At 36.6% G+C, this 12,323-nt stretch overlaps 1 protein-coding gene and 1 non-coding gene across 2 annotated transcripts in view; both read right to left on the reverse strand.

Annotated features, from left to right (window-relative positions):
• The window catches only part of LOC134649788 (uncharacterized), a 51,487-nt gene that overhangs the window by 25,535 nt on the left and 13,629 nt on the right, over positions 1 to 12,323 (reverse strand). Inside the window, exons 17-33 of the mRNA XM_063504615.1 lie at positions 11,972 to 12,143; positions 11,301 to 11,581; positions 10,644 to 10,868; positions 10,157 to 10,340; positions 9,548 to 9,783; positions 9,215 to 9,404; positions 8,932 to 9,118; positions 8,526 to 8,623; positions 8,110 to 8,289; positions 4,642 to 4,826; positions 3,948 to 4,115; positions 3,364 to 3,504; positions 2,514 to 2,598; positions 1,787 to 1,912; positions 1,322 to 1,392; positions 488 to 734; positions 40 to 326 (exon numbers count right to left, since the gene is read on the reverse strand). Coding sequence (XP_063360685.1) covers positions 40 to 326; positions 488 to 734; positions 1,322 to 1,392; positions 1,787 to 1,912; positions 2,514 to 2,598; positions 3,364 to 3,504; positions 3,948 to 4,115; positions 4,642 to 4,826; positions 8,110 to 8,289; positions 8,526 to 8,623; positions 8,932 to 9,118; positions 9,215 to 9,404; positions 9,548 to 9,783; positions 10,157 to 10,340; positions 10,644 to 10,868; positions 11,301 to 11,581; positions 11,972 to 12,143 — 3,063 coding nt within the window. The remainder of the gene's footprint in view (positions 1 to 39; positions 327 to 487; positions 735 to 1,321; positions 1,393 to 1,786; positions 1,913 to 2,513; positions 2,599 to 3,363; positions 3,505 to 3,947; positions 4,116 to 4,641; positions 4,827 to 8,109; positions 8,290 to 8,525; positions 8,624 to 8,931; positions 9,119 to 9,214; positions 9,405 to 9,547; positions 9,784 to 10,156; positions 10,341 to 10,643; positions 10,869 to 11,300; positions 11,582 to 11,971; positions 12,144 to 12,323) is intronic.
• Positions 6,516 to 6,588, reverse strand: Trnat-agu (transfer RNA threonine (anticodon AGU)). Its single transcript has one exon. It is a non-coding gene; the product is annotated as a tRNA-Thr (tRNA).

Raw genomic sequence — 12,323 nt, forward strand, 5'->3', positions numbered from 1 at the left:
TTAAAACAAAAGACTTATTTAGTTATGTTCAAAACTCACTGAAGTCTTCCATCGCTGCCTGTGTAACTGCCTCTAAAAACGCCTCGAGACAGAGGAGTTTCGTTAATATTACCCACGTAAACGATTTTGACAACATAGGTATCTCCATTGACCAAGGTCGCATTATCTCTGAGATTAATCTTCAGGAAGTGGTATTCCCTGATTCTCTCAAAAGGGAGTACTTGGTCCAACTCTACAGGGGATCCGGTACTGTCGAAGAGGTCTACTGAAATAATCGACCGTACATTTTCTTGCAGAGTGATGGAATTCAGTCCATCTCGGATTGGCTGTAAAAAAGTAACGGCTACAGAATCATGATGACTCGTCAAAGTTCTTTTCTGGAGTCTAAAGACATTGAATTGATTAATCGTACATAACCTAATCACTTTGTTCGCAAATTTTGAATTTGGTAATAACTATTATTATCTTATTTAGTATCACATCATACCCTAAGCTCCAGGCTCATTTCTCCATCAAAACTAAACGCTTCTTTATCTCCTTCATCTTCAAAGTAAGGAATAATTTCCACGTCGTAATGCACAGGGTCAAAATCCTCTGGAATACGGTAAATAGTTGGATCCACGTCATCATTCCTGTAGAGGGTTTCTTGAAGCTCGAGCACGTCAATAGGCAGCTCCGCGATGGCGAACGCGAAGAGCGCTGGCAGGATAACCAGTTTGAGGGCCGACATGATGCTGGAGTGGATGTTGTAAATCACGATATAGAACAATGAAAATAGATGACTTCGAGATGCAAAGTCAATTCTTTAGCATCAATTGATCTTTTAAGTACTTAATATATATGTATGAGTAAGAAATAGGCTAAAGGTGGAATTTGATATTGAGGCAGTTCAGGACCATCGATTATACCAACGCATGAATTCTGATTATTGCAGCTTTTCCTTCGATATCTTCTTCATTAGATCTTTACTAATTGGTCTGTGGTGGTCTACACCTCACAACATTTAATTCAGAAGCAGATTTTGTTGACATGAAACTACTTATTTAAAAAAAAGGAGACTTACACGTTTCACCATTCGCCCGACAAATAATGGAATCAATTCAGCAAAACGTACTTAATGACTTGAATATGATAAAAGTTATTATCATTATCGGATTACGTAGATAGTCGGTTTACCTACCTATATACCTACCTAAATATTGATAGTGCTTTGTTATCTAGATAAATTGAGGTTTTTTTATTAGTTATATTACAGGACAGATAAATAGCAGGTACTAACAACGTAGTGGTTATATTCTCTTTGGTACTATAGTAAACTGACTCTACCTGCATAGGAATTGGTTTCAGGGGGGGCAACTCTCCCTGCAGCTGACTGTACACACAGTGCTTCCACTGCCTATAAAACCAGTTTTTAACAAAGGAAGATAATTTTCGTTGCTTTTCCCACGTGTTTAGTCTGACTTTGTATTTTTTGTTTATTTATTACCTATTTGGCACAAATACCACGTCACACACTTGATTTGCTTCTTCTATTTTCTTATAGGTAGCAGTCTGTCTACTAGCAGATGTGTTATGGTTAGGTGTTCGGATATCGATTAAAATCATATTATATGTATGTAAAGTAGAATTTATTAAAAAAATATTTAACATTCCAAACATACCAATTGTTTCAAGTTCACTCAAATTCTATTAAATTAAATAAATGTCTTTATGCGACAACGGCTATAAGAGCCATAGCACCAAGCATGAAAACTGAAGTGACGACCCTAGTGGCATCGTCTCTGACGGCGCCTAGAATGTTGTCGACATTGTTGGTACCCCACGCCATGTTGTTCCTTGCTGATGTGATTGCAGATAAAGCGGTGTTGTATTGAAGAGTTCCAATTTGGCTGGATCGCAGCCATTCTTCATACTGCAAAGGAAATTATAAACATTTTTATTATTTTATTTATTTCATTATTTACTTTTAACCTTTCGTTTGTGTGTAGTGGTTATAAGTGGGTTCAAACCTCGGTGGTGCCGTATAGAGCAGTGACAAATTGTTTAGGAAAAAAACTAAAAAGTTATCTTGTAATTCGGTCACCATGATCCTTTTTATTACACAGATGAGAGGTTAAACAAACAAAAAAATATATTGCAGTCAGAATCCTTGCAAAACTGTTTTAACAGTGTGTCTGAAGGAAACATTACAACTAAATAAACTAATAATTTGAAGAATTAGATGGTACCTTGATTAAAAACTGATGACAGACACTTAAATCTAGGACTTGCTTCCGTGTCGATATCATAGTTACATATTTATCTGTTTATCCGGCTTTGTGAAGCGATAGGCTAGATAGGCTAGACTCCAGCGCAGTAAAACTTCATCCACACACGTAGTAATTATTATGCATAATGACAAATTTGTAACAGAAGTTACTTTGCCCTTCCTAGTTTAGATAGTGTTACTTAGATGTATTGGAACAAGCTTCGTGATAATCTGGAAGTACATAATAATATACTGATTATTGTACCTCAACTAGCTCAGGTTCTTCCAGATAAGCAGCCAAGTTGGAGAGGCATGTGTGTACCGGGTTGGGTGGGGCATCCTCTACGTAGCTGTGAAATATAAAATAGATTATATTAGCTAGTTAATGGCTTGAATATTGTCTACAGTATTTTAACACAAATCAAAATACTGAGTAAGAAAAATTGCAGTTTAAATCTGTCCAAATATGTCAAATTTAAATAGAAGGTGTACAAGTAGCACCTATCATTTAAATACCTATGTGTATTAACAAATTTTGATACCTTCTCCGTGCAAAGCCGATGCATGAGATGCAATACAATATATGGGTATAAAAGATATTATACGAGGAAAAAGAAGTAGTCGTCTATATATCAGCAGAAAAAAATATTTACATATGTTAAAAATTAGACAATTACTAGAATTCCATATCATATACTTGTAAATACAAATACAAATGTTTTATTTCGGAAATAAAGTAAACAGTATTACATTTATGCTGGCCCCCACACTAGGCATAGCCTGTCCTGTGGTGGACATAAAGCGGTTTACAAATAAAAACAATACTATTGTACAATGATATTTGAATAAATGAAACAATTATTTAAAGTGAAACGGTCAAGAATAAAATTTACAGTGATACATGTAGTTTACAGAGATGTCAAAGAATTAAAAGAAAAGACAAGATGGAGAAACGTAATATTAAAACAAACATAACTTAGGTGGCGTCTTTAACCTACTCTTCCCCAGTTGAGTGTTAGGAGTATGGCTTATTCTCTCTCTTCAATTCAGCATTTGTCTAACAGTGAGTTAATGACTAAAACTTGTAGTTACTAGACAATTGTGTTGACACTTACGCGATCCTCATAGCATCGATGTTGTTCTTCACAAATTCTAGTATTACGGGTGCGTTATCCTTGTTGCCTAGAAGAGCGTAGCTGAAGGAAGTTGCCTTGTCGTGAGACCTCACTTCATCGGTCAACGTCAGCTCCAAGTATCTGTGGTCGATTTTTATTTTTAAATCATTTACATTTCTGCAGAATTTTTTTTATTTATTTGTTTGCACCCTCAATTATGGATTAATTAATTATCTTAACATATAATATGGAGACTTCTGGTTAACCCATGTAACGTCAATTGGGTAAGTAACTGGGGACTGAAGGGGTACGTATCTATAAATATTTTTTTACTAGGTATACTATAATCTAACTATTTATAAAATTGACTGGGTAAATCCAGATTCAAAAATTGTTAAAAGTACTCTGCTGTCAACCACGTTCATATATAAATATTGGTGTACGGTCTATATGCCACATTAGTGCATATGGCACTAGCAGCCCATACAATTAGTCTTCCGCCAGCTGTTATCCCACCGGTAATCTATTAGATTGTGATGCTGATACCATAAATTGGCAAGCTCAATCAACATAATAATCATTACCTAGTTAATAATGCTGGATTCTTAGCAGCACCCATAGCCCTCAGCATCTCGAGCTGGTCATGGGCAAGATTTGACGAGCGGAAGCGAGAGAGCATGAAGTTGAAGTCTTGTTCGTCTCCCTCTCGCACACCAACTACGTACACGTTACGACGGATTCCTCCATGCACCCTAAAACAAAATATAAGGAGCTATTAACATTTATTAGAAGATTGATTTGTATGGGAAGAATACCTACGATCAATGTCAACCAAAATAACAGAAGAATCTTAATTGCGTTTTTAGGGGTTAGGGGAAATTCTTGGGCTTTCCAAGCATTCAATATTTCTTTGGCTTGTATGATCATGACGGTTACCAAAAAAATTGGAACGCTAAAGATTCGCAATGAAACATTGCTGTAGTGATTCTTTATCTTCCACGCGTTATTCCGTCATTTATACACCACTCATGGGAGCCTGGAGCCCGCTTGACAACTAATCCCAAGAATTGACGTAGGCACTTGTTTTTACGAAAGCGACTCCCATCTGACCTCCCAACACGGAGGGAAAACTAGGTCTTATATTGGGATTAGTCCGGTTTCCTCACGATGTTTTCTTTGGATGGATGGATGCTGCAGTTAATCGGAAAGATTCGAAGCCTTTGCCCAGCAGTGGGACTCTTTATAGGCTCGTTAAAAAAAACTTTATTTTGAACTCACCAAACATTATGGTCTTTTAACCTAACAAAACGTTCCCTGGATTCCTCCACACATCGCTCATGCCCGAGCAAGCAAGCAAAGTGCAGAGCGGCTTGTCGGTTCATGATGTCCGTGGGGGTGTCGGTGCTGAGGACGTTGAAGCCGACGTGCTCGATGAGGCGCGACATGGTGTCTAGTACGAACTCCTGTACATTGAAAAGGCTTGGTATTTAGACTTTCTTATGTTACAATTTATCACCTTAATTGCCCTATTCCAATGTTAAATTAGTTTTCATATTACAGGATACAGGAGCAACCTAAAAACATTTCTGAGGCTGCATGGAGGAGCTGGGGTGGTTATAGAGTAGCGCTACCTCGTTTCACGCAAAAATAACTAGGCACAACGGTTGTCGATTTGCGGAAAATGCCCAGAAGCACTACATAACTAACTAGTTTTCATATAATTTATGTGTATTGTTTTTCTTGTCTCCTTATATTTTCTTTCATTTTGTAGTTACTTATTTGATCTATTTGATCAATTTCAAATTGCATTAATATTAAAATTATTAGTCCGTATAGCCCTCATCTTAGACTTCCGGTAAGAGTTGGCACTATGTGAAGAAACTGTCATTTTTAGGGTTCCGTAGCCAAATGGCAAAAAACGGAACCCTTATAGATTCGTCATGTCTGTCTGTCTGTCTGTCTGTCCGTCTGTCTGTCCGTCTGTCTGTCCGTCTGTCTGTCCGTCCGTATGTCACAGCCACTTTTCTCCGAAACTATAATAACTATACTGTTGAAACTTGGTAAGTAGATGTATTCTGTGAACCGCATTAAGATTTTCACACAAAAATAGAAAAAAAACAATAAATTTTTGGGGTTCCCCATACTTCGAACTGAAACTCAAAAATTTTTTTTTCATCAAACCCATACGTGTGGGGTATCTATGGATAGGTCTTCAAAAATGATATTGAGGTTTCTAATATCATTTTTTTCTAAACTGAATAGTTTGCGCGAGAGACACTTCCAAAGTGGTAAAATGTGTGTGTCCCCCCCTGTAACTTCTAAAATAAGAGAATGATAAAACTAAAAAAAATATATGATGTACATTACCATGTAAACTTCCACCGAAAATTGGTTTGAACGAGATCTAGTAAGTAGTTTTTTTTATACGTCATAAATCGCCTAAATACGGAACCCTTCATGGGCGAGTCCGACTCGCACTTGGCCGCTTTTATTACATTTTTTTAGCAAATTCCATAGAGAGTTACCTTGGACTCTGTACATACTTTGCATTGATAGAGTGCGAAAGTGCTACCATTCACTGCTTCAGATTCCTATGAAAATGTGATGTCGATAGTGACATTTACTCATTCGTCTTCGTTCCACTTCAAAGTGTGTATAATGTATGTATGTAAGATTTAACTTAGACGGACGGGATGGATCGGACGGATCTTAATCAGCATTTAAAAACAATAATACCTACATTCTTTTGATAAACATAATTATTTTACAACGATAAGAAATCTGTTTGATAATAGTTTAATCAAACTTAGAAAGAAGCATCCTGAATCCTGAATATCCTGATCCAGTGACTCAAGTAAAGTTGACTCATAGAAAAAACATTTGACTCATGTCCAACCATACAAAATACATAATTATACTAGTATTGTAATAAAATGTAGAGCTAAAATTCAGTTTTGATAATATAAGAAACCGGACTCAATGATAACATATTATTAATTATCAAATGCAAACAAACACAGATCAAGTAACTACCTACTTTTAAGATTTCCAAGAAGGATGGACCTCCTTCTTGGAAATTTTAAATTTAATTTTGTATTAAGCAGAAACGATGCTATTAAGCTTCGAAATAAATTAAAAGTGGAAAAATTTACTGTCTTGGGTGGGACTTGAACCCACGACCACTGGATCACTAGTACAGTGCTCTTCCATCTGAGCTACCAAGACCGTACCCAATTCAGCGAATATTTCCACCATATCGACATCTACCGCAAGAGTAATACACTTCTTAAACGGCTACCAGAGTATAACACTTTAAACTCTCGCGTTTTGTAAACATATTTAATTACACAAACGGGTCTAACGCTGTTGCTGACAACAGGAATGAACAATGATCGGAATAGGTAGTGCCATTTGGGGTCAATGACCTCAAACATTGTACTTAACATGGATAAGACACGGGATTCCTAGACTCTTATTTTTTCACGAAAATATTTCTTGGCGTGTCTTTAATAGGCTACATGACAAATTTGTATTTATGGTATCAAACGATCGGGGTTGTTTTCAGGATCAAATGTCTATATATTATGGGACCCATTGCATTAAAGCAATACAAAAGTCAGAAATTATAGTCAAAGTTCGACAGTCGCAAAACAAGGAAATTGCGATTTTGTCCGTGAAATATTGCGTTTATGTATATAGTTGCTATACAATATTTTTTTGGATAAAATGTAAGGAATCGAACGGTACCCTTACTTTTATCGTTTTTGGAAGTTAAAAAAAAAACTTAAATTTTGAAACTTTCAGGTCCTGTATTTTTGTAACATTTCCGTATTTTATTTTAATATCCACATTATTATGATAAATTGCTCATTTGCTATCTATTTTACTAGATTTTATTATAAAATTCCACACGTGTCATCATCCCTATTGAAGTAGGTAATATGAAAACCCGGAGTGAAAAGGTATATCCATACTAAGCTTACGCACCGAAGTCCCGTGAAATGGCACTACCAATTCCGATCACTGGGAATGAATCACTGGATTGAGCTACATAAACCCAAAGTCCTCTCCAACGAGCGACACTATTATCCGCGGATCGTGAGAGAGGCGATTGAAATTAAAAAACACCCTAAAAATTTCAATCGAGAGGACGGGTACAAATTATCGTCTACTTGGGGACCAGTGATTCAAATGTTGAAATCAGCGGATTTATCTTCGGACCATTGTGCGGATACTGTGAGTGTTGTGTGTCGTGCCGTGGACAATAAACATTAAACTTTGACGGTTAGCTGCAATTTCTTTGTCTACCCCGAACATTTTTATTAACTAATTTCGGGTAGTTTAGTGGTGTTTTATTAATATCTCCGTTGACATTTGTTGAGACGTCAGTCTATCCGTGACCACAGCTGGTGCAACTCAGCTGAAACGTCGGAATTAAAGGTAAAAACAATGAAATTATATCGCGTTAGACCCGTTTGTGTAATTAAATATGGCTACCAGAGTTCCAAATCATATTGGAAATTCACCAGTAATGATGCGCTATCCCATACTAAATTAATTTTGTATTAAGCAGAAACGTCTGCGAACGATGATATTAAGCTTCAAAATAAATTAAATGTGTTTTTTTTTTAATTTATCTAAAATCTCAGATTTAACCGTATGATGAACATGAACACCATAAAAATGGTGGAATAAATTGAAATATTTGTGATGTGAGCTGATGTCAGTTGTTTTTATGGTACTTACATCGAATTCTTCCTGGCTCTCAGGCAAATGCCTTAGCCTGTTCCTGAGCCAGTTAAAGCCGGTGATGGCGGCATCCCAAACATGCATGTTGTGCTCGTTGCGAAGGAACCTCAGAATGTTGAAACCGAAACTGTAGGTCATTCTTGTTGACCTCATCAGAGCAAAGACGTCATCGACCACCTGGACGCCAAAGTGGATATCAAAATATAACAATATTTATAAATGAATAAAATGTAAATATTTGTTATTGCTATTTGGTACAACCCAAACTAAAACTAATTAAAAAAGTTTTTGATCTGGGGCATAGTGTCAAAGATACTGGCAGCATTTCCTCGCTGAATAGTTGTTATTGATGTAGAAAATTAAATTGTTGACACGGAAAAATTATAGAACTATAATCTTCATGTAATACTTACTTGGGCTCGGTTCAAATAGTGAATGCTTTCAGGTTCATTCAGCAATGCTTCGGCGATCAAACTCCATGATTTCTCATCGTAGTCTACTCTGTAGTGTCCTAAAATATTACAACATTAAAAATTCATTTCGTAAATAGTTCAGAACTTGATAACGGAGGAAGGTTCTCAATTCATCGTCATCTATGTTTTATTCATTTATAAATCACGTCAAGATTGAATGCTAGAGGAATCGAGGGAACTCTTCAAATATGGACACATCAGATTCGAGCACCTATTATTTTCATAAAGTCATTCTTTCGGAAAATCACATTCGACAACAGAATATTTATGTTATGAAGAACATTAAAACTGATTAGTCATTGTCAACTCGTCGAAAGTGAAAAACTTATACCCAATAGGTACTCACCATGTTGGAAGTTATTGAAAATAACCCATTCTTCACCAGCTGCCTTATTCAATTCCAAAGTCGCGCCTGACATCATTTGAATGGGCTTAATACTTTCAAATCCTGGATTACTCTTGGTGGAGTAGGTTATAGGAATCGGATAAATTTGACCAGTAGGCGTTGCGGTGGCACTTAAAAAGAATCGCTCCTAAAAAAAGTATTACGTTACATGAACTCAAAATGCATCAACACAAATATAATAAATATGTTTACATTTTGTGTTAAAAATATTTAAAATTCTTACTTGTTTCAAAGAAATAGCTCCAGTCTCATGATTAATCTCAACCAACAGAATAGGCGTACCAGGTTCATTGACCCAGATACGGTAGAATTCTTCAAAATTAAAACCTTGATATTCACTTAAAGTACCGTCTTCTTGAATAGCTTCTTCAAAAGCTCTATATAAGTCGTACTGGTCGGTTGCTTCAAAAGAACTAAAAAAAGTAGATTTCAATTCATGCAAAACTTATACCATAGTTATTTTTATCGTTAGCATAAATGTAGTTTATATTTAACTTTGGCCCTAAAATTAAAATAAACGAAACATAAGTCAATAGTAATTTCTTAAGCGACTTACTTGCTAGTCAAGAAGATACGACAAGCCTTCCTAAAGGTCTCAGGAGTGATCATGTCATGGATCATTCGGAGAAAAGCAGCGCCTTTGGAGTAACTGACGGTTCCAAAGTGGCCAGTGACTTGGGCGGGCGTGTTGACCTCGTGGTTGAGGGCGACAGTGGACCCGGAATCGAAAGCGAGGGAGTTTTGGAGATAGCGGGAGTTGAAGTGGTCCTCGTATTCGTATTCTGGGAACATCTAAAAAGGGTACATGTTGACTTAGAGACATACTGTTAGAGTCTAATGACACTAGGCGGATCATATCTGCGACATGACACTGCGGCAGGTTTGCTTAATAGGAAGAAGATATCGCAAGATAGGCAGGCCCAGATGATCATAGTGAGACAATTTAAACAATAACTCCTTTTTGCAAAGGCCAGAAAAGTACAAAATCGGAAGATGTAGATACATATCAAAGGGAAAATCGTTTACCCTACATTAAAGCACTAAATAAAAAGTAATGCTGGAATATTATGCTTACCATCGATCGACCTTAAAAATCTTATTAATGAAATTTTCAAATTGAGTTAAAAATTGAAAAGCTCTGATACACATTGTAAACTAAACTTGCCTGATTAGTAGCAATATAGCCGAAATAGCTGGCGAAGCCCTCGTTGATCCAAGTGTTGCTCCACCAGAAGCAGGTGATCAGGTTTCCAAACCACTTGTGAGCCAGCTCATGAGAGACCAGAGTGCCTGCGTAGTGCTCGTTACTCATGATTGATTCACTGGAGTTCAGGGTAAGGTACAACTCTCTGGAAAATCGTAATAGTTGAAATAGTTTCCTATCTTTAAAATTATATAATCTAGGTTACCTGCATGATCAATTTGTGTTATAATATCTTATAACGTTTATTTAATTATGTCCGAGGCACAAAATGTTTTAGCCAAATTATTTACAAAGTAATTTCGACTCAATTTCAATATCAAATTTTCTAAACATAAATTCGTTAAATATTTACCTATAGCTAACCATTCCCCAATTTTCAGTGCCAGCAGAAGCCCAATCAGGAGACGAAATATGATCGTTAAGCAAATTGGGATGCATAGTCTCGTACGGGATTTCAAAGTAGTCATTAAAGAATGTGGTCATCTTGACAGCCAGATCCAAGGCATGATCACCAAGGCCGACGGTGTTGGATCTGCCGATGATTCTGATAGAGGGAGTGAAGGAGGTGTCCTCAGCGATGACTGTGAAAGTCTCACTGACGAGGAAAGTCGCGAGGTACGACGACATTTTAGGGGTCTCTAAGAAGTTTGTACGAATCCGGTTATCGGAAAGGCTGAAAAGAAAAAAATATGATTTATTTATCTTGAACTACAACAATATACGTTCAAAGTTGTGTTTACAGGTACAACTACTAAACTGTGAATAAATACTTACGATTCAGTGCTTCCAATTCTGGTATTGGAGAAAACAGAATTATAATTAGCTGGACTGGATAGATGAACTTTGAAAGTAGCCTTAAAAAGAGGCTCGTCCCAGCAGGGAAAGGCTTGCCGTGCGTTGTACGGTTGAAAGTGAGTGGTGGCATAAATTCTGAAACATATTTATGAACAATTTTATTTTATGCTTTTGTCGCATACAGAGTAGGTAAGTATATCGACTATATAATATTACAATTCTAACAAACTTCTACAGCTTCCTTCATCAGATCAACTTGGCGACGGCCTTAACTATGATGATGGTAAATTAGCTGTATCGCAAAACCAACCTTTCAACGCCATCGTCATCGGTATAGTATCCTCTCCAGATACCTCTTTTCATCGGCCCTTCATTCATGGTGTTTGAATACGCAATATTGAGAGTATATCTGCTTCCGTTGACCAGAGTCTCATCTAAGTTAATGATGAGGAAGTGGTATTGTGGTTGGATAGTAAAGGGTTCCGATGGGTTTAAAAAAACTGGAACGCCATTTGAATTTAAAACACTGATTTCGTTTATTCGCTCAACGTTGGCATGTAACACAATGTTGGAAACGTTGTCTTCAACTGCCTGTAAAATAAAATCATTATCACTGGCCGTCAAGTCTATACCAGACTATACTTACAAGTTACAAACAGTGTCAGGTGGGGCGACAACCTTTTTCATGGCTGTGACAGCTAATACGAGAGCGGCAAACACGACCACAAGTCAAGCAGGTGTAGTGTTCCCGTGGCGACCAGATGTTGCGATAATGATGCTTAATATAAATGATATAGATGGTAATAGGGTGTCACAGTGTATGTTTTTGTAATTAACTAAATTTGACTAATTTTGATTAAGATATGAGAGTTCATTGGTAACTTAATTGACCGGTGAATTGCAAAACATGATTGGAATCATTTCGTTTTGAGTTTTATTAAATTTTATTTACAAGCAATATTTAAAAATAAGCACACGTACCTGAATAATAATATTTTCTCTGCCATCAAAACTGAATGGTCTATCCGTGCGTTCAGCAAAATACAGATCTATGAATATTTCATACTCCAATGGAATAACGCTCTCAGGTAACCGGTATACTTGTTCATCATTTCTGTTTACGTCTGATGTGAGATCTATAGAGTCAAGTTCCCTTTGCAAGGAGACAGGATGATCACCCTTGACTAATGTAATTAGCGCCAAAATCAGGCCGATAAAAGAAAAGGACATTTCTGTAAAAGAAATCCGATATTATGTAACTATATTAAATTGCTTGGTAAAAAACACGACTCTTGTTTTTGCTAACTAATACAAAACTCTTCGAATCTAAACT

The sequence above is a fragment of the Cydia amplana genome, chromosome 7 (assembly GCF_948474715.1).
Source record: "Cydia amplana chromosome 7, ilCydAmpl1.1, whole genome shotgun sequence".
In the NCBI taxonomy this organism is placed as follows: domain Eukaryota; kingdom Metazoa; phylum Arthropoda; class Insecta; order Lepidoptera; family Tortricidae; genus Cydia; species Cydia amplana.